The sequence below is a fragment of the Durio zibethinus genome, chromosome 2 (assembly GCF_047325235.1).
Source record: "Durio zibethinus cultivar Kanyao isolate XHJ-2024 chromosome 2, ASM4732523v1, whole genome shotgun sequence".
Lineage (NCBI taxonomy): Eukaryota > Viridiplantae > Streptophyta > Magnoliopsida > Malvales > Malvaceae > Durio > Durio zibethinus.
The window spans coordinates 8,825,659-8,851,601 of NC_143163.1; the positions used below are offsets into that span (position 1 = coordinate 8,825,659).

The 25,943-nt window shown below is 33.2% G+C and overlaps 1 protein-coding gene across 6 annotated transcripts; it reads left to right on the plus strand.

Moving 5' to 3' along the window:
* The first annotated feature begins 6,717 nt into the window (after positions 1–6,717).
* Positions 6,718–25,936, plus strand: LOC111309229 (uncharacterized). Of its 6 annotated transcripts, none has more exons than XM_022908210.2 (25): positions 6,739–6,958; positions 7,513–8,121; positions 8,232–8,356; positions 8,489–8,583; positions 8,675–8,908; positions 9,396–9,486; positions 10,586–10,637; positions 11,760–11,825; positions 18,031–18,188; positions 18,937–19,007; positions 19,759–19,953; positions 20,155–20,193; positions 20,948–21,055; positions 21,237–21,326; positions 21,502–21,577; positions 22,081–22,177; positions 22,310–22,379; positions 22,468–22,644; positions 22,725–22,847; positions 23,521–23,604; positions 24,215–24,399; positions 24,507–24,645; positions 24,718–24,777; positions 25,063–25,134; positions 25,550–25,936. In XM_022908210.2, the coding sequence occupies exons 2-25, from the start codon at positions 7,538–7,540 to the stop codon at positions 25,676–25,678; spliced, it is 3,120 nt and encodes a 1,039-aa protein (XP_022763945.2). In that variant the 5' UTR covers positions 6,739–6,958; positions 7,513–7,537; the 3' UTR covers positions 25,679–25,936. The 6 variants fall into 6 exon arrangements, with proteins under 6 accessions (XP_022763948.2, XP_022763945.2, XP_089605753.1 ...); XM_089749627.1 differs by having other exon boundaries at positions 6,752–6,958; positions 7,458–8,121; XM_022908215.2 differs by having other exon boundaries at positions 6,768–6,958; positions 25,554–25,726.
* Positions 25,937–25,943: the final 7 nt, after the last annotated feature.

The following is a 25,943-nucleotide window of genomic DNA, read 5'->3' on the forward strand; positions in this document are numbered from 1 at the left end:
GCCAGTTCACCATGAATGACTTTTAAATATTCATTAATGTAAAATTTTTTTTACATGTTTTATTGCATATAAACCTCTTTCTGTTTCTTTTACCCTTAATTTAAAGGAAGAGATTACTGCAACTACTCTTAAAATTACCCATAAGATGACCATTTTCCATCAACACATTCTTTGAGAGCTAAAAATCTAATGCTATTTGTTTTTGCTCTGTTTGACATGAAAAAATTTTCTAATCCTTAAAGAAAGATTGAATCAGTTCATTACGATTTTGGTTCATATAAGAACTAAAAAAACCATTTTCAGAATGTCCATGCAATAAAACTTTTTCAGTATTTTTTTCATACAAGTCTAAATTCTAGATCAATCATTTGATTTTATTGATCTTCACTGGCTTGATGAGTGAGTGGCAATCCATAAATGGATGGGTATTCATGGCTGGTGATAGAATCGTAGTAAGAAAATGACATGTTATCTGTGGTCTAACTATTTTTTAGAACTTTTTGATTAACAGTGGCATTCAAATTCTCTGAGTGTTCAAATACATCTGAAGAAGCAACATCTGATTTTGAGAGATTCTCATTGTTTTCAGATTTCATATCCTTACGATTGAAAATATGACCACTATCAATAGAAGAAATCTACTGTGGGGATTGATTATATGGTAAGGCTAGAACAGACTCTCCCTCTTTCATGTTGGATTCATTATTTGTTGCTTTAGTATCCTTTTGATCCTCATGTAACTTCATAGGGTCCCTTTTTTTTACATCTTTCTGATCCTCAACACGCTCATTGGATTTATACAATGTGACATATTCACCTCGATATTGAATTAGCTTATCAATTAAATCTTGTTGCACTTGTATCTAACCATCTATACCCAATTGAAATAGTTTAGCAATAGAACGAAATTACAATATCTACTTGCCTCAATATCAATGATGGTCGTTATATATAGATGTAACTCTAGTGAAAAATTAGTTAAATTTTTATTTACCATATGAACGTTAAACAAAAGTTTATCAATTTGTGTCATCACTTTTACTGAATTTACAGTGATTGGTGGTGATATACTATATTGTATAAATAACACAGTCTTCCACTATGATGGGTCAATCATGTAGATTTAGTTACTTTAACTATTCTATGACCTTTTGTCTTAGGAATTTCTTGTAGTTGAATCAAAGTAGCTGTTGATGGATCAAATAGTTCTATAACTTTCTTTTCATGGCTACTTTATCAAATTCATTACACTTATTAAAGTGTTTTATGATTTGCTAAACCTTCGACCAATGGTCAATTCTTTTGATATAACATTTACTTGTTTCTTCATTACATTTAATTTTTTTCAATGAAGATGCACTTCAGGTAAAAAAATTAGACTTTTCACCCTTATGTGTTTTGTAATATCATGAGCATAAGGTAATTTATGTGTGTATTGGATAATGCAAGCATAACATTGCTTGTTAATCCTACTTGATTTGCTTGCTTCATTTTCATAAATATCATATTAAGTGTACTCTTAGAAATCAAATCTCGTAACTTTTTAAACAAAGAAGGCTTATAAGTATGCTCAACAATAGTAACATTTCTTTCAAATGAAAAATTTATCTCTGTATATTACAGCTCAATAAGATCGTTTATTATACTTTATGATAATTCAAAATCTTCTTAAGATTATCAACGAGTCTTCAATTTCAAATGTGCACTTTTAACCCTAAACGAATTAATAAAAGTATATTAGAATGAAAGTCTTGTTATAAATAATGCAAATCTAAATAATTTTAATAAAAAATTATACCAAATCATACCTATTTGTTTAGCATTTTTAAAGTATATTACTTTATCCATCTAAGCAGCAATAAACCTCTCTTTATGTTTTATCAACCATTGCTTTTTGACATATTTAATTACATCTAAATAAGTTTGATAATCAATCTCTAGTGAATTTGGATGACTTTCATATTCATTATGGGTATAAAAGAATACAAGGACACTTCAACCTAATATGAATGCCTCATGTTTCTTTTTTCATTAAAAATTTTTTTTATAGTTCGCAAGTACATTTATTGAAATATAAAATATGCATAGAAGATTTGTTGTGCTCGAAAACATAGTATGCATTGTATTCATCAATGTCAAATCTTTGTTAATAACAATCGCATTAGGAAATATACTAAGAAGTATCAAACTTTTTAACCTTAACAATGCCCAATTGTAGTTGTCATAGCACTTGGTCTCCATATACACAAAAGTAATAAAAAATGTCATCTCAGTGAATGTTACACCAACAATTTCTAGCAAAGGGATACAAAATTTATTTATTTTATAGGTACCATCCATAGTTAAGAAACTTGAAAATGTATGTAACAAATCTATATCTATATCATAAAGTGAGCTTAAAATAAGTCTCTCACACAGTCGCTTGACTCATTAGTCCTATGCCATTTCACATATTTATAATCAAACAACTTTTTCATAAGTTGTTACATTTGTGATCTACCACATTTCTTAACATATTTGTTTCTTTGACGTTCATTGTATATAGTCATTATAGTTTTGATATTTTTCTCATTTTATTATTTTATGATCAATAGTATGTTTTTGGGTTTGACCATATTGTTTGACATATCGGCCACTATTATTTTTTTTTGTTAGATAGTCAACCCTTAAATGAATGCTTCTCTAACTGTTTTGTTGGTGGATGGTTGTGAAACCCATAGACTACCTTCACACTCTACTCATCATTGCTTGCCAATTTAAAATCATTTAACTAAAATAGGCAATCACATTTTTTTTACGTTGCATTTCTTTTACATTTGCCTTATTTTTTTATTGTTTATATTTTTCACTACGTTCACATGCGAATTTGATTCTAACTTTTTTGCTTGGACCTCTTAAATTAGAAATTTTAATCATTACCACAAAACCATTATCTTTTCTCACCTGTCTTGCCTAAGAAATCAATGCTTCTCTGCTACAAAATAATTGTATAACAATTTCATTGTCACATTTTGCATCCACATAAACTAACATTAAATCACAAATCTTTATGCCTTCCAAAGTTTACTTCATAAACATAATTTTACTTTTTCAATAGCAAATGAAAAACTACAATTATTGTTGGTATTTAAATTCTCTTGTTCATTCCACTCTACCAATGCATTTTGGAAATTATTTTGTACGTTAATCAAACACAATTAGAATTCTGAAAAAAAAAATCACTTCCAGAAATGCATTTTCGGATCATTACATTGCTTTCTAAAAATACATTTTTGGTACATTAAAGAAGTTTTTAGAAATGAATATCTGGTAACTTTTCTTGACTTCTGGAACTTAATTTCTGGTAAATGGTTTGATTTTTTGAAAATGAATTTTTGGTAAATATTGAGCCATTCCAGATATGTATGTATGAATACATTCATATTTTTCTAGAAATTCATTTCTAATAAAAGCCTATCTGAAAACATAATGATAATTTTAGAAATTAATTATCGAAAATTCAATATGGTTTCTGAAAAAGTATTTCTAGAAAGTTCGAATTTAAAGATAAAATCAACTACATTATATAAGGTTTTACAAATTTTGGTTGCAAATTTTGATAATAAATTGATTTTTGTTGGAAAAAAGAAGAAAAGAAAGCACGTTTCTAGGAAAGAGAAGAGAATAAGAAGAAAGGGATATGTATGATAAAAATGTAATTAACTAATATGTATTCAAGTAATTTCATTAAAAATTAAATTTGTAATAAAATTTTTAGAGTATATAGAGTTGTTTTTAGGGTGCAAGTAGAATTTCTCTTATTTTTTCTCTTCACACCCTATTTTTTAAAAAAATATTTTTAGGTGAAATTGTTGGGAAAAACAACAATACCCACGCGCAGCAACCACACACAAAATAACAAGCTCAAATCAAGAATAAGAAAACACAAATATATTTGGTTCAGCCCAACTCAAAATGGCCTACTCCAAATCTAATCCACTATCAAATAAATCTTTACAATTGTGAGACTTTTAGAATGAGAAAAGTCTCCTAAAACTCCTTACTCAACTTAACCCAAAACCCAATTACACCCTTTAATAGCTTACTCACTTAGCTATTCTCTTGGTGTCTAACTCTTTGGGGTTACTAAACTAAAATCAAAACATCTTATTTATAAGGGTGAAACCCTTTATACCTTTACTAAACTCCCGATGTGGGATACAAGACAAATTCAAACTTACTTAACTTTCGATGTGGGATTCTGAGATTCAAGGCAAATCCCAACAAATCCTCCCTTGACTTGAATCTCCAAACACTTCAACAGTATCTGCAAAGCTAACATGCTTACCTTTCTTCTTTTCTTTCATTACAGGCATTCCAACAACTGAGCTTCCATCAAACATGTACAAGTGATTGACCCTATTCCCTTGTAGAATCACACTACCATTCTTGTACACTTTTAACCAATCATTACTACCATAAAATGTGTATCCCCGAGAAGATAACTCACCTAAAGCAATCAAATTGTAGTGACAATTTGGTACATACCTTACATGACGAAGTGTCCTAATAACACCATTGTGAGATCTAAGGCGAACACTCCCAATGCCTTGAATCTGCACCTTTTCTTTGTTAGCAATCACAATATCCCCATACTTTTCATTCTCATTCAACTCCACAAAGCAGCTCCTATCATTGCAAACATGAACTGTAGCAGCTGAATCTAAAACCCAACCTTTGTCACTTTTCAAAGTCTGGGTCTCATCCACACAAGTTGTCAAAACAACATCATCATCATCAGACAAAATAGCAGCAGTATCACTCTTTTCTTCATCTGATTTCTTCTCATCATTCGCCCTTTTGAAAGCAGCCATATCCCTTCTCAGCTTCCTGCAGCGCACTTGGATATGTCCCTTCTCACCACAATAATAACATTCTACATCACTGTAATCTCTGTCTCTTGACTTGGATCTCCATCTTGATCCATCAATCCTCTTTTGAGTCCTCCCTCGATCAAAACCCTCTACAGCTAGTGTACTCCCCCCTGGTGATGAGTTCTGAGCTCCCATAAACCTTTCATTCTCACGCAACAGGGCAGTCACATCATCCAACTTCAAAGTAGACCTGCCTACCAACACAGTCTGAACTAAAGGCCTATAAGACTTGGGCAAAGATGACAGCAAAATTAAAGCCTTCTCTTCATCTTTTAACTCATCAACAGAAATCGCTAACAATTGAGAAACCAATTTATTAAATTCATTCAGGTGATTATGAAGACTCATACCTTCTTCCATCTTCAGAGAATACAGATCCATCTTCAAACATAATCTATTAGTCAACGACTTCGAAGCATAAATACCTTCAAGCTTATCCCACAAACTCTTCGGAGTACTCTCAGTCAACACACTGTACTTTACTTCTGGAGCTAACGCCAATCTAATAGTACTAACAGCCTTCTTCTGAATCCTATTCCAATTAGCATCAGACATTCCCTCAGGCTTACTACTCTCTAATGCTTGATCCAACCCTTGTTGTACTAACAGATCTTGAATCGTACTTTGCCATAACATAAAATTACTCTTTCCATCAAATAACGGAATCTCAAACTTAGGCATAGACATACCAGACATACCTTCTTCAGACATCTTCAAATACTGCTTCACGATCTCTTGGACCCACAAACCTCGAACCTCGAACCTGGAACCTCGCTCTGATACCACTTGTTGGGAAAAACAACAATACCCACGCGCAGCAACCACACACAAAATAACAAGCTCAAATCAAGAATAAGAAAACACAAATATATTTGGTTCAGCCCAACTCAAAATGGCCTACTCCAAATCTAATCCACTATCAAATAAATCTTTACAATTGTGAGACTTTTAGAATGAGAAAAGTCTCCTAAAACTCCTTACTCAACTTAACCCAAAACCCAATTACACCCTTTAATAGCTTACTCACTTAGCTATTCTCTTGGTGTCTAACTCTTTGGGGTTACTAAACTAAAATCAAAACATCTTATTTATAAGGGTGAAACCCTTTATACCTTTACTAAACTCCCGATGTGGGATACAAGACAAATTCAAACTTACTTAACTTTCGATGTGGGATTCTGAGATTCAAGGCAAATCCCAACAGAAATTACTTAATTTTATTTTTTTATCTCAAATTTAAAACTTTCAAATATGCATTTCAAGTATGTTATTTTTATCAAAAATGCATATTTGAAAATTTTAAAAAATAGTTACATTTAGGTTTGAGAAAAAAATCAATTGATAATAATATTTTATAGAAAATTTTAAGCTTTCGGATATGTAAATTTAAAAAATTTTAAGGTTTTTTGGATATATAATCTAGAAAATTTTAAGAGCTTTCAAATTTATAAATCTAAAAGTTTTAAAATAAAAAGGGTGTTAAGAGAAAAGAGACAAAGTAATTATATAATTTCATTTAAAAATGATTTTAAAAAAGTGTAAAGAGTAAGAAAAATGGAATGAAAATAGAATTGATATAAACGCCACTATGAAAAAATAGCGAAAAAGAAATCAATTAACGGGTCTTAGTCTCGTGGAGGGATGCGGGCCAGAACTCATATAAGTCAACAAAAAAGCGAAGACCATGGGCCGAGATAAATCGGTTTAAGTGGATGGCCCAGAAACGCTAGCCCCACAATTATTAAAACCCAACCTAGAAATCTCACTTACCAAAGCTTCACTTGTGGGTTCCCCAAGTACACGCAAAACACAACGACATTGTCGTAGGAACTGCAGTTGTTCCATTGTTTTCTTGTACTCACATCACCAGATCTTATCTCCCACTCTCTCTCTCTCTCTCTCTCTCTCTCTCTCTCTTACTAACCAAGCGCGCTTCTAGCACTTTCCCTGCCATCCTCGTTTCGCTTCTCCCTGTTTGTTGCTACCTGCCATGTTCATTGAACATCAAATAGCCGTTTAACTTTGATACTAACGTTAAGAAAGAGGTTTGTTGCTTTTTTCTTTGCATGCCTTAATGTAATTTTCTTTTAATTTAATTTTAGTTTTCAGTTTGATGGTATTTGACCATTAGTATTTGAGCTGTGTCGGTCATCTTCCTGCGTTTGGTTGCGGGGAAAGTACCCAAAGTGAAACAGGAATTGATATCTTTCTCTAACTTGTTTGCTTTACAAGGACTGGATTGGGAAACTGGATTTTCCCTAGGACACGATTTCTCCGACGGTTTCTTTCCTGGAAAACACCCATTTTCCCACAATTTAAGATGTCCTTGATTTTGGTTAATTATTGGGGGCGTGTTTTTGGAAAATGTTTTTCTAGTTTCTTTCTGAATTTCTCAAGGAAATAAAGTAGAGTTAGCATTGGGACAAAAAGCAACCATTGGTTACGAAATTATTAAAATCTAGTTATTTGAAATGGAGATAGAAAATGTTGCTTTGATGGTGTTTCTTCTGAGATGACCACTCTTTGCTTATTTGTCTTTTGTAGTTAATAAAGTACGAGTAGGCCATATGAACTGATGGAAGCGTACTTTGCGATACAGGTTTTAATTATAGTTGGTGGTTACAATGTATGCATGGAGAATAAAGGGTAGAAGCCAGAGATGGGGTTTGGTGTTTGAACAATGGAAACTTTTAATTAGGCCACATTTCCAAGATCATGCTTGTTATCAATCTTTGAACCGCCCTTATGGTGTGCGGACTGGTTGTTCGGATGGTAGTTTGATTAGAAGAAGTCTTTCAGATTCATCTTTTGCTCGAGGTTTTGCTCCTGCATTTATGTATACAGGTTTTTATGGAAGGTCTGCTCCATGTTTAAGTAATCATCAGTTATGTTTGTATAGTTCTAAAGGTGATGGAAGGAATACTAGTGAGGATAACTATAGATCTGTGAATGATGGGACTAACTTTGATAGAGGAAAGACTCAATGGGAAAAGGTTGTGAAGGATGTGAAGCCTTGTGATGCGCATGCTCAGCTTGGGGAACAGGATCAAAGGGAATGGCTCAATAATGAGAAACTTTCTATAGAGAGTAAGAAGAAGGAATCACCATTTTTGACCAGACATGAGAAGTTTAGAAATGAGTTTTTGCGCAGGGTTGTGCCTTGGGAGAAAATACATGTTTCTTGGGAAACATTTCCTTATTACATTCAGTAAGTACTATTTGCAGTTTTTCTTGACTTCCCTTTTTCATCTTTAGATTGTATTGCTATGCAGTTATTAATTTACTACGATTTTTTTTTTTTTTTTGCTTTCTCTGTAGTGAGAATTCCAAAAATATTTTGGTTGAATGTGTTGCTTCCCATTTGAAACAAAAGAAGCTCACTGCTTCTTATGGTGCTCGATTGGCATCTTCAAGTGGGAGAATACTGCTTCGGAGTGTCCCAGGTATGCACCTGATATAAATTATTTTATTCAATATGTTCTTCTATTCTTGTATCCATGCTTTTTATCTTTGATTTGACTAAATATATATATGTATATTGCATTTTAGTAATTTTTAAGTCTTGCCATCTGTAGGCACTGAACTTTATCGAGAGAGATTAGTCAGGGTGCTAGCACGAGAATTACAAGTGCCACTTTTGGTGCTTGATAGCAGTGTTCTTGCTCCATATGTAAGATTTGAATGACTTGGAAATTTGAACTTTTGTTTTCTTTTTTAATTGCTCCAAAAATGAGTCTTTTATCTGTTCATTTTTCTTCTAGGATTGTGGTGATGATTGCTCATCTGAGTCTGAATCAGATGATGATAATCTGGAATCTGCCGTAGATTGTACTTCAGAGTCGGAGATTGAGGATGAGAATGATGTGAGTAATGAGGAAGACTGGACAAGCAGCACTGAGACAAGATCAGACTGCAGTGATGTGGATGAAATGCAGGCAACTGCTGAAGCAGCCCTCAAGAAACTTGTCCCCTACAACCTTGAAGAGTTTGAGAAGGTATATTTTCATGGAGGTGGTACTCTTTGAGCTGAGAAAAAAACTTACATATTTTATCATTAGCCCCTTAAGGTAAATTTCTTTTGAAAAATACTTGGTAGGAAAGGACATCATTGTCTTAACAAAAATGTTAACAGAGTGATGGGCTTAAAAAAGTTGGGCAGGTTCATGCAGTTTATTAAGTATGAGGGCATTTTTTTTGTGGGTTCATGTTACCTTAAGGAGGGTAAATGAAATTTTCTCTCTATTAGATTTTAGTTTTCTGTATCCATTAAACTCATCTCTCTTGACATGTTAAACGAAAATCTTTCATTTCAGCTTCTGGACTAATCCTGCATGCTATGTACTTATGTTCACTCTTTTAAATTGCAAACTCTTGGGAACAGAGAAAACCATAAATCCTGGAATTCCTAATTTCTTGTGCATTTGTAAACAAGGGTTCTCTAGAACTTGTTGTATACTGATTATGTTATTACCTCTGTGGTAGAGTGTCTCTGGAGAATCTGAGAGTTCCTCAGAATCTTCAAAGTCTGAGGCTGATGAATCTGCTGATAAATCCAAGCAGCTGCTTAAGAAAGGTAACTAATTTCAGGTGGATATATATGCAAGCATGTTGTTAAATAGACATTCATGTGGAAGTTCTATGCATTCTAAAATGTCTATTTCTGCCCTCCTTATTGTTGTTGTTGTTGTTGTTGTTGTTGTATTTAATTTAAATGAGAACATGGAAAATTATCTATCATATTAACTTTTTCTCCATGCTGTCTTCCTTTCTGTTTTCTTCTGCATTTATATTTTATGCAGATGTTGCATAGCCTTTGACTGAGGAAACATGTTGCTAGAAATAGAAAATACTTGTAGAATGCCCTGGTCTGGTTTTTAGTAAGTTCTTTACTCAGGAAAGAAAAAAAAAGTCAAATTCATGCCACTGATGTGTCAAATGCTATTAGTCTAATGCATTCTATCTTTGTTTGATTAATTACTCAAACTTTTGAAGTGTTATGTTTTTGGGTAGTGTCTTTGCTCATTAGTTAAATATGTGGAAGGAGTCTCTTCATACTAAAAACTATTTTTTTTACTTTTGGCGTATTTAAGTAATGCTCTTGGTAATTTGTCACTTATCTTCCCTTGCTCTTCTATATACCTCAGGTATTTGTGAACGTTAAACTGGCAAGAAAAGTTTAGGTTGTTAGAGCCTATAGGCATGTCTACTTGTGGGTGGGGTTCATGGGTTGAATTTGCTTGAACACAGGAGTTTATCTGCCAAGGAAATTATCAGAGGAGAGAGAAAATATGAAGCAAAGAAGAATATAGAAAATAAATGTTGTATTATCCCCTCAAAATTAGAATCTTGTAATGGATAGCAACATTATTTTGAAAGTAGCAGCTGTGTTGGAGTTTTGATATGGAAATAAATTTTGACTTGTCAGTATAGTGGTTGTGGAAGGCTTTTTCTTTGTGGAAGGCTTTTTCTTTCTTTCTTTTTTTTTTTTTTTTGGTTGTGGCAGATTAATTAATGTGGTAGCTTCAAAGTTGGTTGCTCTTTCTAGTTTGGTGTTGGATTCTAACGTGTCCACCTATCTGGAGTTTGTGTACAAAAACTACTTTTCATACACATTTAGCTGTAGACATTCTTTTACTCTTCATTCTTCTAACTGATTTTTCATTCCTTTTTAGGGGACCGTGTGAAATATATTGGACCTAATGTGCAGAGTCAAGCCAACAAAAGGTAAGAAATGGATTATTTACCTGTATATTGTTTTGGTTTGTATGTATTTAACATGTTCATCTATATGGTAGATTTCTTAGATTCTGCTTTGTATTTGCTCTAAAGTGTACCATTTCAACTATGTTTAATTTGTTAAAGAATTGAAAATGATGAATGTGTAATTTCTGTCTGTGATTTTACTTTATGAAATTTTATAACTTCTAATAAAATGTTAAAAAAGAAGAAATGCCGCAACTCTAATTAGGCAGTTTTGGAGGTCACTATGTTGAGGATGGTTCTCTTGTCATTTTGCTGTTTATATTTATTGTTTCTTTTATTTTTTCCTTTTGGTATGAACATTTATTATGGTTTCCAAATGATGGAAAGATTAGTGAGCAGTCATTGCCCATCTGCTAATAAGATGGCTTATTGACTAGTCTCATGAAATGCCCTGGAATTTTAGAGACTCTCTTCTTTCGAGTGTCGGGGGTACCTGTTTCTGTTTGTTGAAATCAAATGGTTTGAGCTACTAGTTAGTTGTCTATAATGATTGCTAACACCTATGCTTCTAGGAGAAGGGGTGAGAAGAAAACCAAAAAAACAGAAAACCAATTCGAAACTATAGTGTTTAGTTTGGTTTGGATCGTTTTATTTATTTGTTTTGGATTAAGTTCGGACATTAAACGTTTTTATTAGGTTTGGATCAATTTTTAGATGAGGAAGTGAAAAAACTGAAAATATCTAAACCAAACCAAATTATATATTTTTATTAGTTTATATGTATTTTAAATTTTTATAAAATAAAAACAATTATTTTATATCTAAATTTATTTAAATATATAAAAAATTATATTGAAATAATATCAAAAAATAAAAAAAATTAATTTTCAAGATCCGATGAACCAAACTGATAAAATTCGGTTCAGATCGAATCTGCTTCAAAGGGAGTTTTGTTTGGATTCATATCAGATTTTAAAAATCTATAATACTATACATTAACCTAAATAACCAAAACGAACCATTATCACCCCTATCTTGGAGGGTTGTAGCTGTTGTTTGCCTACTAGAAACATCCCTAAATTCATTCTTTCCATGAACTTCCATTTCCCCCTCCAATGATATTGACATATATATGCATCACAGGATCATATTGGGGAAAATACCAACATCTGCTGGTCCAACTAATGTTTATACAAGTATTCGAGGCAGGTGGGTTGGTAAGTCATTTTGATGTATAGAAGAAGAGCTCGTAAACTTATTATTCGTAGGGTTTCTTGAAAATGCATTTCATAGTGATGGTTCATTTTCATTTTTGGATCCTGTTGGTTCCTTATATCTTCCACAATGTTTTCTTGTGAGCAAATGACTCAAGAGTAATTTTCTTGGTGGTTAGATAAAGTTTGCTAACCTAGCAAAGCTAAGTCTTTTTAAAATTAGAAACTTACAAAGATCTCAGTGGTTCTTTGCTTTGTCTTTACTTTGGGTTTAATTATTTTTCATTCGGTAGTGGTACTTTCTCTCTCTCACTTTTTCTGGTTATGGTTAGTAGCAACTTTACATGTTTCAGTCTTCAATATATCATCTCTGTTAGCTTCATAAACTTGCTTCCTGCTTCTGCTTACGTCTTGTCTTATCTTAACCTTTCCTTTTTCTTCTGAATTCCTTCTTAATTTGGACGAGTATAAACTGTTTGCTTCAGATTGCGATGTCTTTAAGAGCCCATCAATCTATGAAATGGTAATATTAATGTGGGAACTGGATAGGTTGGCTTCTTAGTTCTGGCTGTCTAACCCTTGTAGATATAATGAATTCATTGACAGTTGCATCATGCTTTGAAATCAACATGAGTGTACAAAATGGAAACTCAAAAAAGTTTTTGGAGTGAGTACGGCTGCATATGAATTTTTTTCCCCTCTAGAGAACCAAATATAAACAGAAACATGATGTAAACCGTATTTTCATGGAAAATCTTTCAATGCGAACATTCTTTTGTTGGAACCCATGTGATGTTTCTCAAAGTGTATGAAAGCCAATTGTTTAATCGATATTATTGTCTACTTATGAGGAAATAGTTTTTTTCCTTATTTTTTTAACTTTTTTAAAGAGTGTGAGTGATGAGTGAGAGTTTTTTTTTTATTTTTTTAAATATGCAAATAACATATTTGATACGGTTTCTATTTTTTTTTTCTTTACTTTTTCTTGATTAAGTGAGTTAAGAACCTGTTAACTGTTTTTGTTATTGTTGAAAAGCTAAGAAATAAAACTGTGTGAAAAACTAAGACTAAAATTGAATGTATATTGAAAAACTTCTCATAAAGAATTATACAAGTACCTGAGGTTTATCTACAACTAACTAATGGGTAAACTAGGAAACTAAATTTTCCTAAAATTGATCCTATAATTGAGGGCTTGTATAGCCTAATTTTTTGTCCTTAATTCTAGGGATACAAATACTTAATTCTAAAGATACAAATATATATATATATATATATATACAGGCTACAAAATTACAACCAGCTGTAAATAAGTATTTTTCACACTGCCTTTTAAGCTAGTGAATAGGTGTTTTCCATTCTCAACTTGGAAATAATTTCTTGAAATGTTGTACTACTGAGACCTTTAGTTAACACATCTGCAAAATGACCCTTTGTTGATGCATACGGTGTACAAATCAACCCACTATCTAGTTTCTCTTTAAGAAATGCCGATTTACTTCAATGTGTTTTGTTTTGTCATATTGCACAGGATTGTGCGTAATGCTTATTTAAGACTTGTTATAATAGTAGAGTCTCATTGGTCCATCCCACTTGATCTTCAAGTCTTCTAGGATAATCTTTAACCATAGTAGTTCACAAATTCCTTGAGCCACTACTCTAAACTCTACTTTAGCACTTGATCTTACCACGACATTCTGTTTTTTACTCTTCCAAGTCATAAGATTATCACCTAGGAAAGTCCTGAGGTGGATCTTCTATCAGTTATTGAACCTGCATAATTAGCATTTGTATATGTCTCTAGAACTGGCCCTGAATTTCTTTTAAATAAGATACCTTTCTCAGGATTGGCCTTCAAATAGTGCAATACATGGTAGATAGCTTGTAGGTGCACTTCTTTAGGACTATGCATAAATTGACTTATCACACTCACAACATATGCTATATCAGGTCTAGTATGTGAGAGATAAATGAGTCTTCCAACTAATCTTAAGCATATCTCTCTATCTACAGCAGCATTTTTATTAGCTTCTCCAAGTTTATGATTAGGATCTATAGGGGTATTTGCAGGTTTATGTGCGAGCTTTCCAGTTTCCTTTAAAAGATCCATCACATATTTCTGTTGTGAGATGAAAATACCATGCCGTGAGTAAGCTACTTCAATTCCTAAGAAGTACTTCAATCTCTCTAGCTTTTTTATCTCAAATTATCTAGCCAAACATTGTTTTAGAGAGTCTCTTTCTTTTTCATCAACTCCAATTACAATTATATCCTCAACGTACATTAATAAAACTGTGACTCTCCCTAAATCAGAGTGCTTGATAAACAATGTGTGATCTCCTTGACTCTGCATACATCCTATTGCTAGCATCACTTTGGCAAATCTCCTTAACCAAACCCTAGGAGATTGTTTGAGGCCATATAAAGTCTTTTTCAGCTTGCATTGGTTGCTTCTAGATGCCTCCAAATCCCGGTGGAACCATCATATATATTTCTTCTTCCAAATCACCATGTAGAAAAGCATTATTTACATCAAATTGTTGAACATGCCAATTTTAATTTGCAGCCACTGATAACAAAATCCTAACTGTATTCATCTTGGCAACTGGAGCAAAAGTTTCCCGATAATCCACTCCATAAGTTTGAGTGTAATCTTTAGCCACCAACCTGACTGTGTACCTTTCAACAATACCATCCGCCTTATATTTTACAGTGAAAAGCCATTTACACTCACCTAGATTTTTTCCTTTAGGCAACTCTACCAATTCCCATGTCTTATTTTTCTCCAAGGCCTCCATTTCTATTTTCATGGCTTGCCTCCATTTCTCACTGGATAATGCCTCGGATAATGTAGTTGGAACAGAAATAGTGTTTAGGCTCACAAGAAAATTTTTGTGGAATAGTGAGAATTTTTCAAATGACACAAAATTAGACATTGGGTATAGTGGATGCTTAGTACATTCTTTGGTTCCTTTCCTAATGGCAATAGGCATATCATAATCACTAGTTATAGTTTTAGGAGATTCATGCTCATTTTGAGAAATAGAGTCAAAGACTGTAGTTATCTCATTTCAAAGTTACGATTCTTAGACTTGCAGTGGTTCAGGATCTAGAATTTTCCTTCTTAAGTACACCTGTAATTCCTTTATAGAATCAAGAGCAATATTATCCTTTGTTACATCTTCTATGCTTGGAATGGGTTCAGACTCAAATTTAGTGTTTGACTTGGGCTTATAAGAAATAGGTTTCAACTTAGAAGAATTAATGGGTGAAAATATTGAAGAGGAGGACAAAATCAAGCAAAAAGAATTTTTTATCCTTACCTTCCATGAATGAAGTGTCTCCTTGAAGATAAGGTTGAGTAAAAAATGGTTTACTTTCTTCAAAAGTGACATCTGCAGATATATAGAATTTTTTGGTGGGAGGATGATAGCACTTATACCATTTTTGAGTTGATGAATATCCCACAAAAATGCACTTAATTGCTCTAGGATCCAACTTCCCCCCATTGTGACTGTGAACATGAGCAAATGATGTACAACAAAATCCTAGGTGTGAGGTTGTTTGTGTTATTAAAGTTGACATAAAATTGTGAGAGTAGTTCCATAGAAGTTTTAAATCCCAAAACCCTTAAAGGTAACCTATTTATAATATGTGTGGCAGTGAGAACAGCTTCCCTCCAATAGAATTTGGGTACGTTTGCTTGAAAAAGTAAAGCTTAGCTTGTGACTAGTAAATGATTGTTTTTCCTCTCTGCCATTCCATTCTGTTGTGGAGTATTAACACAAGACTTATGGATAATCCCCTCTTTTTGGAAATAGGTAGATAAACTTTGGTTGAAATAGTCTCTTGCATTATCAGACCTAAATCTCTTGATTTTCACTCCAAATTGATTTTGGATCATGTTTTGGAAGCTTAAAAACACACTATTCATATCTAATTTGGATTTAAGTAAAAATATCCAAAAGACCCTAGTACAATCATATATGAAAGAAACAAACTACCTTACACTAGAAATATTAGGAATTGTAGAGGGACCTTATATGTCACTATAAATCAAGTAAAAAGGAGTAGAACTTCTTTTATTGCTAACTGGAAAAGACACACTTCTATGCTTTGCAAGTTCACAAACGTCATAATGAAAATTTTTGGCATTTAATCCTTTGAACAAAGAATGAAACATGTTTTTCAAAGTTCCACAAGAAGGATGTCTAAGACGAAAATGATAAAGCCAGATTTTGTCTTTATTGGGAGATTTTTCATAAAGAAATGACAAAGGTAAACTATTCTTGATATTACTTGTGTTGTTTGATGTCTCAAGATAGTTAGTCCATCCTTCTCCTTAGCAAGTCCAATCCTCTACCCCGAACTCTGGTCCTAAAATTCACAATAAGAGGGATAAAAAGTCACTTTGCAGTTCATTTCTTTGGTAAGTTTTTTTATAGATATAAGATTAGTAGACAATCTAGGAACATGAAGAACATTTTTAAGAACAAACGAGGGATTAATTTGAATTTCTCCTAATCCTGCCATTGTAGTAATTGAACTATCTGCAACAACAATTTTCTTATCACTAGGACACAGAGTATATATACTAAACTTCTATGAGGAATGTGTTATATGGTCTGTGGCTCTTGAGTCGATGACCTAAGAACTCATAATAGGCTTAACCGAGATATTTAATCCATGAGAACCAGAAGCTTTACCTGAATTGGAAACCTTACCCAAAGAACATACCTCAGTAGGCTTTTCGAGAGTTTTCAATAAGCTTCTTAGTTTCTCAATCTCTTCTTTATCTAACTCTCTTTGTTTCCGAGACTTTGTAGTACTTCGGTGGTTTTACCAGTTGTCACTTCCTCAAATTGGGTGGTAGTGGTAGATTTTGCTATCTCTGGCAAGGTTACCTTTCTCAAAACTGAAACGAGTCTTGATAGTAAAGGTTTAACCAAAAATGATTGTAGGCAATGAAGGCCAAAGAAGGAAAAAATAAGACTGAAAGATTTAACAAGATTTGGCTATGAAGGCCTAAAATAGAATTCAGTAATGAAGGTTGAAAAAATTTTCTTCCTAAGAAGAGCCTAAAGCTTTGATACCATTTTGAAAAACTAAGAAATAAAACTGTGGAAAACTAAGAGTAAAACTGAATGTATATTAAAAAATTGCTCATAAAGAATTATACAAGTACCTTAGGTTTATATACAACTAACTAATGGGTAAACTAGGAAACTAAATTTTCCTAAAACTGATCCTATAATTGAGGGATTGTATATCCTAATTTTTTCTCTTTAATTCTAGGGATATAAATACTTAATTCTAGAGATACAAATATAAATATACAGATTACAAGAGTACAACCAGCTGTAAATAAGTGTTTTCCTACAGTTATTATTATTACTTGCGGCTCAAACTATGCCTGCTGACTTTAGAAGTTTTTAGCCTTTTCAGGGACATTTAATCTGGTTACATACATCTTGAATTCTTCGGAGATTCTAGAATAGACAGGTGGACAATTACGGAGGGCAACAGTAGAATGTGATCATACAGATTCTGCATTTCTGACTATTGTGGATTGAAAGTGGCTGTGTTATTTTCCTGTTCCAAGTTTTGGGCTTTTTATTGGAAATAAAATTATCAATAGGTTTGGGAGTTTCTCAATCATGCAACTGTGGAATGGTTAAGTGGAGATACCCTATATTTAGAACGTGATATTCCTGTAAGAAGGTGTCATTTTGATGTTGTAGGTTTTAATTTGACTACACAAAATATGGTTGAATATCTGATTTTAATATCTTAATGTGATTAGCATTATGTGTGAGTCCTTGTTTCAATTATCTAAAACTATTTGGATAGTATCCTGTATTGGTTGTGTATATGATTAACTTTTTGGTCAGGTCCAGAGGACCATGTAGCAAGTGATCTAAAACCTACAAGTTCTGTGGAATTGCTTTTATCTTTCATGCATTTGGATCATTATACTAACTGCGATGCATTTTCTGTGTTTATGATTCTTTCTTCTAGTCTGGCGTACTTTCTTTTCATTTTTTTGTAACGAAACAACTATTGATCATTGAGGTTCTAATGAAGCCTGAACTTCTCTCTTGAGGGAATAGTGCTTGAAGTTATAGCCATATACTTCTAGTTTTAAATGTCCTAATTTTGATATTCTTGTAGCATTTTTAACTAATCTGTGATGTCTGCAGACCCTTATCTAGCGGTCAACGTGGGGAGGTATATGAGGTGAATGGAGACAGAGTTGCTATCATTTTGGATATTAGTAGCGATAACAAAGCAAAAGAAAAAGAGAGGGATGAGAAATCCGCAGAGGATTCTGCAAGCCCACCAGTTTGTTGGGTAGATGGTATTCATCTTACATCATTAGGGATTATATTTTTGGGTTTCAATCTAAGTGCACTTTTTGTCCTCTCTATTCATGAGGTTTAAAGTCTTCATAATGCTGGTCTTGCCTTAGTGTTTCCTGTTACTAAAACTCAGTTTATTAATAGATTGTTTAAATAAGAATCTTTGGAAGTTCTCAACCAGAAGCTGTTAACTGTATCAAGCAAATATAATGCTTGTAATAGAAGGAATATTGGATTATAGAGAAATTAACATGAATATTTACAACATTGTGTTGCTTGAGCTGATATTTTCTCTTGTTGTTGATAACCATTCCATTTTTTTAAGTAGGCAAGATATTCTTGAAAAAAGCACACTACTTGATGGAATATGTTATTGGATCATATCTCATGTTTTCTTTCATCAAACTTGGTTTTTAAGGAAATGTTTTGTTAAAAAATTGTTGAGATGCCACAACTTTTTTCCAACTTCTCTTTTGGCTAGTTGTATTTTTCTTCTTGCCTAGGCTTGAGATCCTCTGTATACCATGCTGTATTTTTTATGTATGTAATTTTTTATGCCTTCGAGATGTTTACATATTCTGTTAAATTTGTTAGATATCATATTATGTGAGAATTTATTTGGTTTGTATTGATCTAAACTTTCTTGTTCACTCAGTTATAACTGTTTATTTGAATCTAATTTACTGCTGTTAGTGTGAGCAAGGTGTTGTTCCTCTAAATTTAAACAAACTAACAGCTTGTTTACAGTTAAGGATGTCGAGCATGATCCTGAGACTCAGGCAGAGGACTGCTATATTGCCATAGAAGCTTTATGTGAGGTAAAATTTTCAGATATGTTCTTCTGCCAGCTTCCACAAGCATATTCAGATAGAATTTAATAACAGGAGTGATTCCAATGAAAAGAAGAGAAAACCTTACCATAGCATCAGTGCTTCAAGTTCTTTATTTCTTTTTGCTCTAAATTCCATTATTCATGGTTTTAGAGGTTGTATTAATACCTCCAGTCAGTAAAACTTATGTGTGGTAGCCAACAAAATCTATGCCTTTTGGCTGCATGTGGTAAACTCCAATGCCTGATTGGCACCAGAGGGGCCTTTGGCATTAATCATGACACTTACTGTCTTCTTCTGACATTCTTTTGTTCCTTTATGGCCTGTTAGGAACTTGTATTGGATTTGGATTTTAAAATTCAAATTCATTCGTTATGAGTGATTTTGGAAAAATGAATTTTGATACGAGGCAAATCCACTACGAGTTTTAAAGAGTTCAAATTAGGATTTCACATTACTTTTGAAAGTAGGGATTTGTCACATTTAATATTGTCTCTATTCTCAAGGTTTAAAATCTTGAATTTTTAATCCTAAATTCATCCAAACAAAGTAAAAATTCATGAATTTTAAATCAAGATTTGAAATCTTCAGTTTTAAAATCAAAGTCCAAATTTAAGTCCCCAAAAGCACCTTAAAGAATTATACCTTTGCTTAGTCTACAAGCTGTTTCTTGACATATTAATTGAGTTTTAACCTGAACTTCCTTAGTCATTAATGTTTGCTTTTGCCTTCTTTTCAGGTTTTGCATTCCATGCAACCTCTTGTTGTATATTTTCAAGATTCTTTGCAATGGTTGTCTAGGGCAGTTCCAAAGTCAAATCGTAAAGAGTTTGTCAGCAAGGTTCATGAAATGCTTGACAAATTATCAGGTCCTGTTGTTTTGATTTGCGGGCAGAACAGAGTTGAAACAGGGTCAAAAGAGAAAGGGAAATTTGTAAGTGTTCAAAGCTGATATATGAAGCTTTAATTGTTCGGTGTATTTTAACAATTCTAACTAAGAATCCTTGCACTCACATAAAAACACACACCAACGCATAATTTGTCGCTTGTGTTTATTTAAAACTTTTACTTCTTAATTATTAGCATTAACATTTTCCCTTTTTCTGTCTATAATTGCTACTGCCATCTTTAACAGACAATGATACTCCCAAATTTTGGTCGCCTTGCAAAACTGGTAATGCTTGCTAATTTAATTATAAATGTATTTGTCATGGAAGTCATCTTTCTATTCAATTATCTAGGTTGGGTTTTTGAGATTTTTTCCAACTATTGTTAATGTCCTGATTAGGTCTTTTTAATTGCAGTGTAAGCTGTTTTATACTGCTAATAGAAGCTTCTGTAATATATTATTAATATGCCTTGAGGGATATACTTTTGGACTTCTAATGTGTTGCCATTTTGTTAGTTCTTGGTTAAGATCATTGTCCCTCTATCTAATCAATCTCAATCTATTAACTCAATTTTGTGAATTTCAATTCCTTGCAATAAAACTAATGTCTTGGTGATTCAAGCACTCACATAGCTTTCTAAACTTTTGAGTCTTAGAATAAAACTGTGTCTTGGTGATTTAAGTGCTCAATGCCTAGAAGGGGGAGGCTGCTGGAGTATGGTTGGAAGGTAGCTGAGAATCTCTACGTATTCATCCCAGTTGTGTTCTCTGTAGGCACGGTTATGGCTTGAGTGATGCTTTTTCCCCATGCAAGCTGTTTCTGTTGCTTGGGATAAGTGTATTATTAAAGAATCAAGTAATTGTTGTTTGTGTTATTTAAATATGAAAAATAAGGTTCTTTTATTTGCTTTTTCTTGTTTATGGTTATTAAGGTGTTTTTGTTGTTGAGCTTCTTTATTACCTTTGAATTCAAGTGCCCTCTGTCTCTCTCTCTCTCTATCTGAGCAATCTTTTAACATGAGTTACTTCTATTTTGCAGCCTTTCTCTTTGAAGCACCTTACTGAGGGACTTAAAGCGACCAAGAGATCTGCTGATGATGAAATATATAACCTCTTCACTAATGTTTTGTGTATGCATCCTCCTAAGGTAATTCCAAGTGAAAAAGAGAAGAAACTTAAGACTACTCTTAGCTATCCAAATGCTTCTGTCTGTCTGTCTGTCTTTCTGTCTGTCTCTGTCTCTGTCTGTCTGTCTGTCTCTCTCTCTCTCTCTCTCTCTCTCTCTCTCTCTCTCTCTCTCTCTTTTAATCTTTTGCTACTCTTTCTAGGAGGAAGATCTCCTCAGAATATTTAATAAACAACTTGATGAGGATCGGAGAATCGTGATAACAAGAAGCAATCTAACTGAATTACATAAGGTATGCAGTCCATTTTAATTTGATTATTAGGCAGCTTTTCTGGCCAAATTTATCTTTAAAAGGATTGAACTTTATTTCAGTTGTGGAGTGCAAATGAAACTGAGAGCTACTGTTAATATCATTGTAACATTTTGTTTGTTTTGCGAATTTTACCGCTGAAACAATTGTCTTGCAGGTTCTAGAAGAAAATCAGCTGTCATGTTTGGATCTATTACATGCAAATACCGATGGTGTGATACTGACAAAGCAGAGTAAGTATTCACATGAATGTACTTTCAGCAATTTTTACTTTAATTAAATAGTTGTAAATTTAATTTATGCCACTGACAGAAAAATGATAAATAATGTTTACTGTCCATTTTTCCTGATAAATAATGTTTACTATCCATTTTCTTGTATGTCAAAGTTACTTGATCAAGAACAATATAATCTTGGTGTTGTAGGAAGGAGTCAATTTGACCACCAAAACAAAGTCAATTTCATTTTAACTCTTGAGATGTGAATCACATGATGTCATTGTTGGCATTCCCAACTTTGCCCTTATGATTGCAATTAGAAGTGCCATTAACTATATTTGCTATGGCCGTATTAAGTTCAGAAGCTGAAAATTTCACCATCATAGATGCTGGTTCGGTTGACTGTGCTGGATCACTGGGCATTCCACTTTTGGTGTCTGTAGGGAATGAGATTGTTTAATTCCTTTTGTATCATAAAATAGTTTGGTAATAATCTCCCCTCTTAATTTTGTTGGCAGAAGCCGCAAAAGTTGTTGGTTGGGCTAAAAACCATTACTTATCATCTTGCACACTCCCTTTAATAAAAGGCGAAAGATTACGTCTACCTCGTGAAAGGTATGTCTCCCTAAAGTGATAAGTATGTGCAAGCATGTTAGTGACCATGTGTATGTATGTATGCCAATATATGCATGACAAATATCTAGGATTCCACCACTTGATTTTTACTTTTCTTCCTTTCATGTGAAGCCTTGAAATTGCAGTTTTGAGATTGAAGGAGCAAGAAACATTATACCGAAAGCCTGCACAAAACTTGAAGGCATGAATTTCGTTCCCATTATTCATAAAGAGATATTGAAACTTGAATGTGACAGTAATACCGAGTTTACTTTATGTAAATTTTGCAGAACCTTGCAAAGGATGAGTATGAAAGCAACTTTGTTTCAGCAGTGGTAGCACCTGGTGAAATTGGTGTCAAATTTGATGATATAGGTGCTCTTGAAGATGTGAAGAAAGCATTGAATGAACTTGTCATTCTTCCAATGAGAAGGCCTGAACTTTTTTCTCATGGAAATTTATTGCGGGTATTTAACCTTATATTTCTGTGGATGCTAATGGCAATTGGATAAGTTTTCTGTATGTAACTGTGTGAAGCTCTTTTCAGCCTTGCAAAGGAATATTACTTTTTGGACCTCCTGGAACTGGGAAAACCCTTCTTGCTAAGGCACTGGCAACAGAAGCAGGAGCAAACTTTATTAGCATAACTGGTTCAACTCTTACATCAAAGGTATGCAAGAAAAAAAAGTTTATCAAGTTAATGAGATTTTAGTTCCTGTTTCATTTTGTAGACCCTGTTTTTGTAGACTGGCAGAATGACACTGTATTTTTTTGCTTGATGCTCACCTGTTTTTATCAAATTTCCTTTTCCAAGTCAATAACAATTCTTATATTGAGGCAAATCCCACCTCAGCCTGAAGTAACTAACTAATGACATAACTAATATATTTATCCAACTTACTTATCATCTTGTCCAGTTTCTTGTTTGCCATTCTAGGCGATGCATTTTTGTTTGTAGAATGAAAGGCATTAGCAATTTGTCTTGTCTGAATGTCTGATTTGTTTGTACTATATTTCTTATTCCATATCTTCATTTTCTTTTTTCATTTTTTAATGTTGAAATATTTCAGAGAAGTTTAATATTAGATTGAAAGTTTAGCAAAAACTGAGGATGTGCTGGTGTTTAGAGTAATGATACTACCCATGTTGGCATGTCAGTTGGACAAACCATATATGTGTTAATTTATACATAGTGGCCAAAAGAAAAAAGGGAAGAAGAAACAAAGACTATAAAGATAGAAAAAGAAGAAAATTTTCTCTGATTTATTTGTTGTTGAGTTTTTTGTTTCTGTTTCTCCCTGAAAATACTTAAAATCCTGATATTACTTTTTTCTTCTTCACAGTGGTTTGGAGATGCTGAAAAGCTCACAAAGGCTCTCTTCTCCTTTGCCAGCAAGCTGGCACCAGTCATTATATTTGTTGACGAGGTGGGTTCCTATTGGAAAAAAATTGTTCTCTAGTAAGCTATTGTGGACATTATTAATTTATCATTGCAACTGTCTGGGGAAAGACTCAAAGTTTGAATGAACTGAATCTTAAGTGAAGATTATCCTTCTTATGATGTATACTTTCTCTTTTCTAAAGAGAAAACCAGTATTCTCTCTTTTCAGAAATAGCACAAATCCTTTGAGGTCCTCTATCCTATAAGGTAAACAACAGAAACAAAGAAATGAAGAAAAAATCCACCATATTCTTCTGCTTTAAATAAATGAGGTCTATAAAATTCTTGTGAAGAAGTGTAAAAAGTTTCTAAGGAGAATAAACCTCATGCAATATGAAGGAATTGAGTGAAAGAGGCCCACTTCATGAGCTCCATTTAAAATTTTAGTTGAAAACTGTGTTGTCAATTAATTTCTTGCAACATGTAATACATTCGCAAGTTCACGTGAACAACATGCCTTTTTCTGGATATATACACAAGAATACCAGTTAGGGCTCCCAAGAGGTTGTTTTCAATTATATTTCCTTTTGCTAAGATTTTGAGCCATTTTCTTAATGCTTGGGATTAAATTTTGGGAATTGAATTTTGCATCATAGGTTGATAGTTTGCTGGGTGCTCGTGGCGGTGGTTTTGAGCATGAGGCTACTAGGAGAATGAGAAATGAGTTCATGGCAGCCTGGGATGGATTAAGGTCAAAAGATAGCCAAAGAATCCTTATCCTCGGTGCCACAAATAGGCCATTTGATCTTGATGATGCTGTTATTCGCCGCTTACCAAGAAGGTAAATCTTACATTCATGAGATTCTTCAAGCGGGTTCCTCTTACTTATTTACTAACAGTAATGGTAGTAACCAGTATTGCTTATGAATTATTTTGGTTGCCATTTAGGATATATGTTGACCTACCAGATGCTGGAAACCGCATGAAGATACTGAAAATATTTCTTGCACAAGAGAATATAGGACCAAATTTCTCATTTGATGAACTTGCAAATGCAACTGAGGGTTATTCTGGCAGTGATTTGAAGGTAAATTACTGATTTTAGGTTTGTTGAACTGTTGAATAGCAGACTCATATTTCTCCATAATTTGAAGTGCAGAACCTCTGTATAGCTGCAGCATACAGGCCTGTGCAAGAACTTCTAGAAGAAGAAAAGAAGGTACCTATTGTGCACTTAAATGACGTATTGATTTGATTGTGCTTCTAGGCTAATTGTCTGAAGTTTCACTTCTGTTTTTATTTTGATTTGGATCATTCCTCTCATGATTCTTATGCACCTCCTGCATTTTCTTTATTTATGTTTTAGATCATTTTGCAAGAAACTATTACACTATTTTTCTGCAATGTGTTCAGGGAGAGATCCTAGTAGTCTGGTATTTGGTATGTAGAAAATAAAAGTGTACTGTTTGACTCTTGTGTTGACATTTTGCACTTGATTTTCCAGGGTGGCAAAAATGATGCAGCTGCACTATTAAGGCCTCTTAATTTGGATGACTTTATTCAGTCAAAAGCCAAGGTTGCGTATTAATGCATCTATTTTGATTCTGTTGGCTTGTTTAATATTAAAAGGAAAAAGATATTTGTATGACATAAAACCATAAACAATTTCCTCAGTTGAACATAATAAACAACAGTTCTACATTACAGATGGGGGGAGATTAATAATATCACTAATTCAGGCTTTCAGCTTAGTTTCATTCCAAGGTGTTTCCTGAATAAAGCATTTTCTTATCCATTTTGAGTTTTGAGCCATCTTATGGGGTGTGTTCAGGTCTTTTATGTGTTTAGTTATTTATTTTGTTTTGCTAATTGTGCCTGCGTTAAAGCTGTGCCTTGAGGGATTCTGTTTAAAACATGATGATGTTGTGAGTACATTGTTGTTGTTAAGCCTGTCTGAATTATAAACTTGATGCATGTTTCTTGTGGAACAGGTAGGTCCTTCTGTTGCTTATGATGCCACAAGCATGAATGAGCTTAGAAAATGGAACGAACAGTATGGTGAAGGTGGAAGCAGAAGGAAATCACCTTTTGGTTTCCGAAACAAAATTTTGCGGATTTAATAATTATTTTTTTTAATCATCGGAGAAAAGAATCCCTCTTTTTCATCCATTTTGTACGGATGAAGAAGGCCGACTTGTAGTGTTGGTGTGACTTAGGTGTTATATTATGGATGATGTATGATGTTGGAGATCCTATTCAATAATTTTCCTAGGTTCACGTCACATCCATTTTGTATATGATTCTAGTTTGCTATACATAGCATGTAAAATTGTAATAAATTTTTTAATTTATATTTCTTATATTGGTCTTTTCCTTTATTTTTAA

Bases quoted from the DNA above. Each gene is read 5' to 3' on its own strand.
- LOC111309229 (XM_022908210.2), top strand. From the start codon at position 7,538: ATGTATGCATGGAGAATAAAGGGTAGAAGCCAGAGATGGGGTTTGGTG. The intron at 8,357-8,488 runs GTATGCACCTGA...TGCCATCTGTAG, and splicing joins ACTGCTTCGGAGTGTCCCAG to GCACTGAACTTTATCGAGAG. The intron at 21,327-21,501 runs GTATGCAGTCCA...ATTGTCTTGCAG, and splicing joins ATCTAACTGAATTACATAAG to GTTCTAGAAGAAAATCAGCT.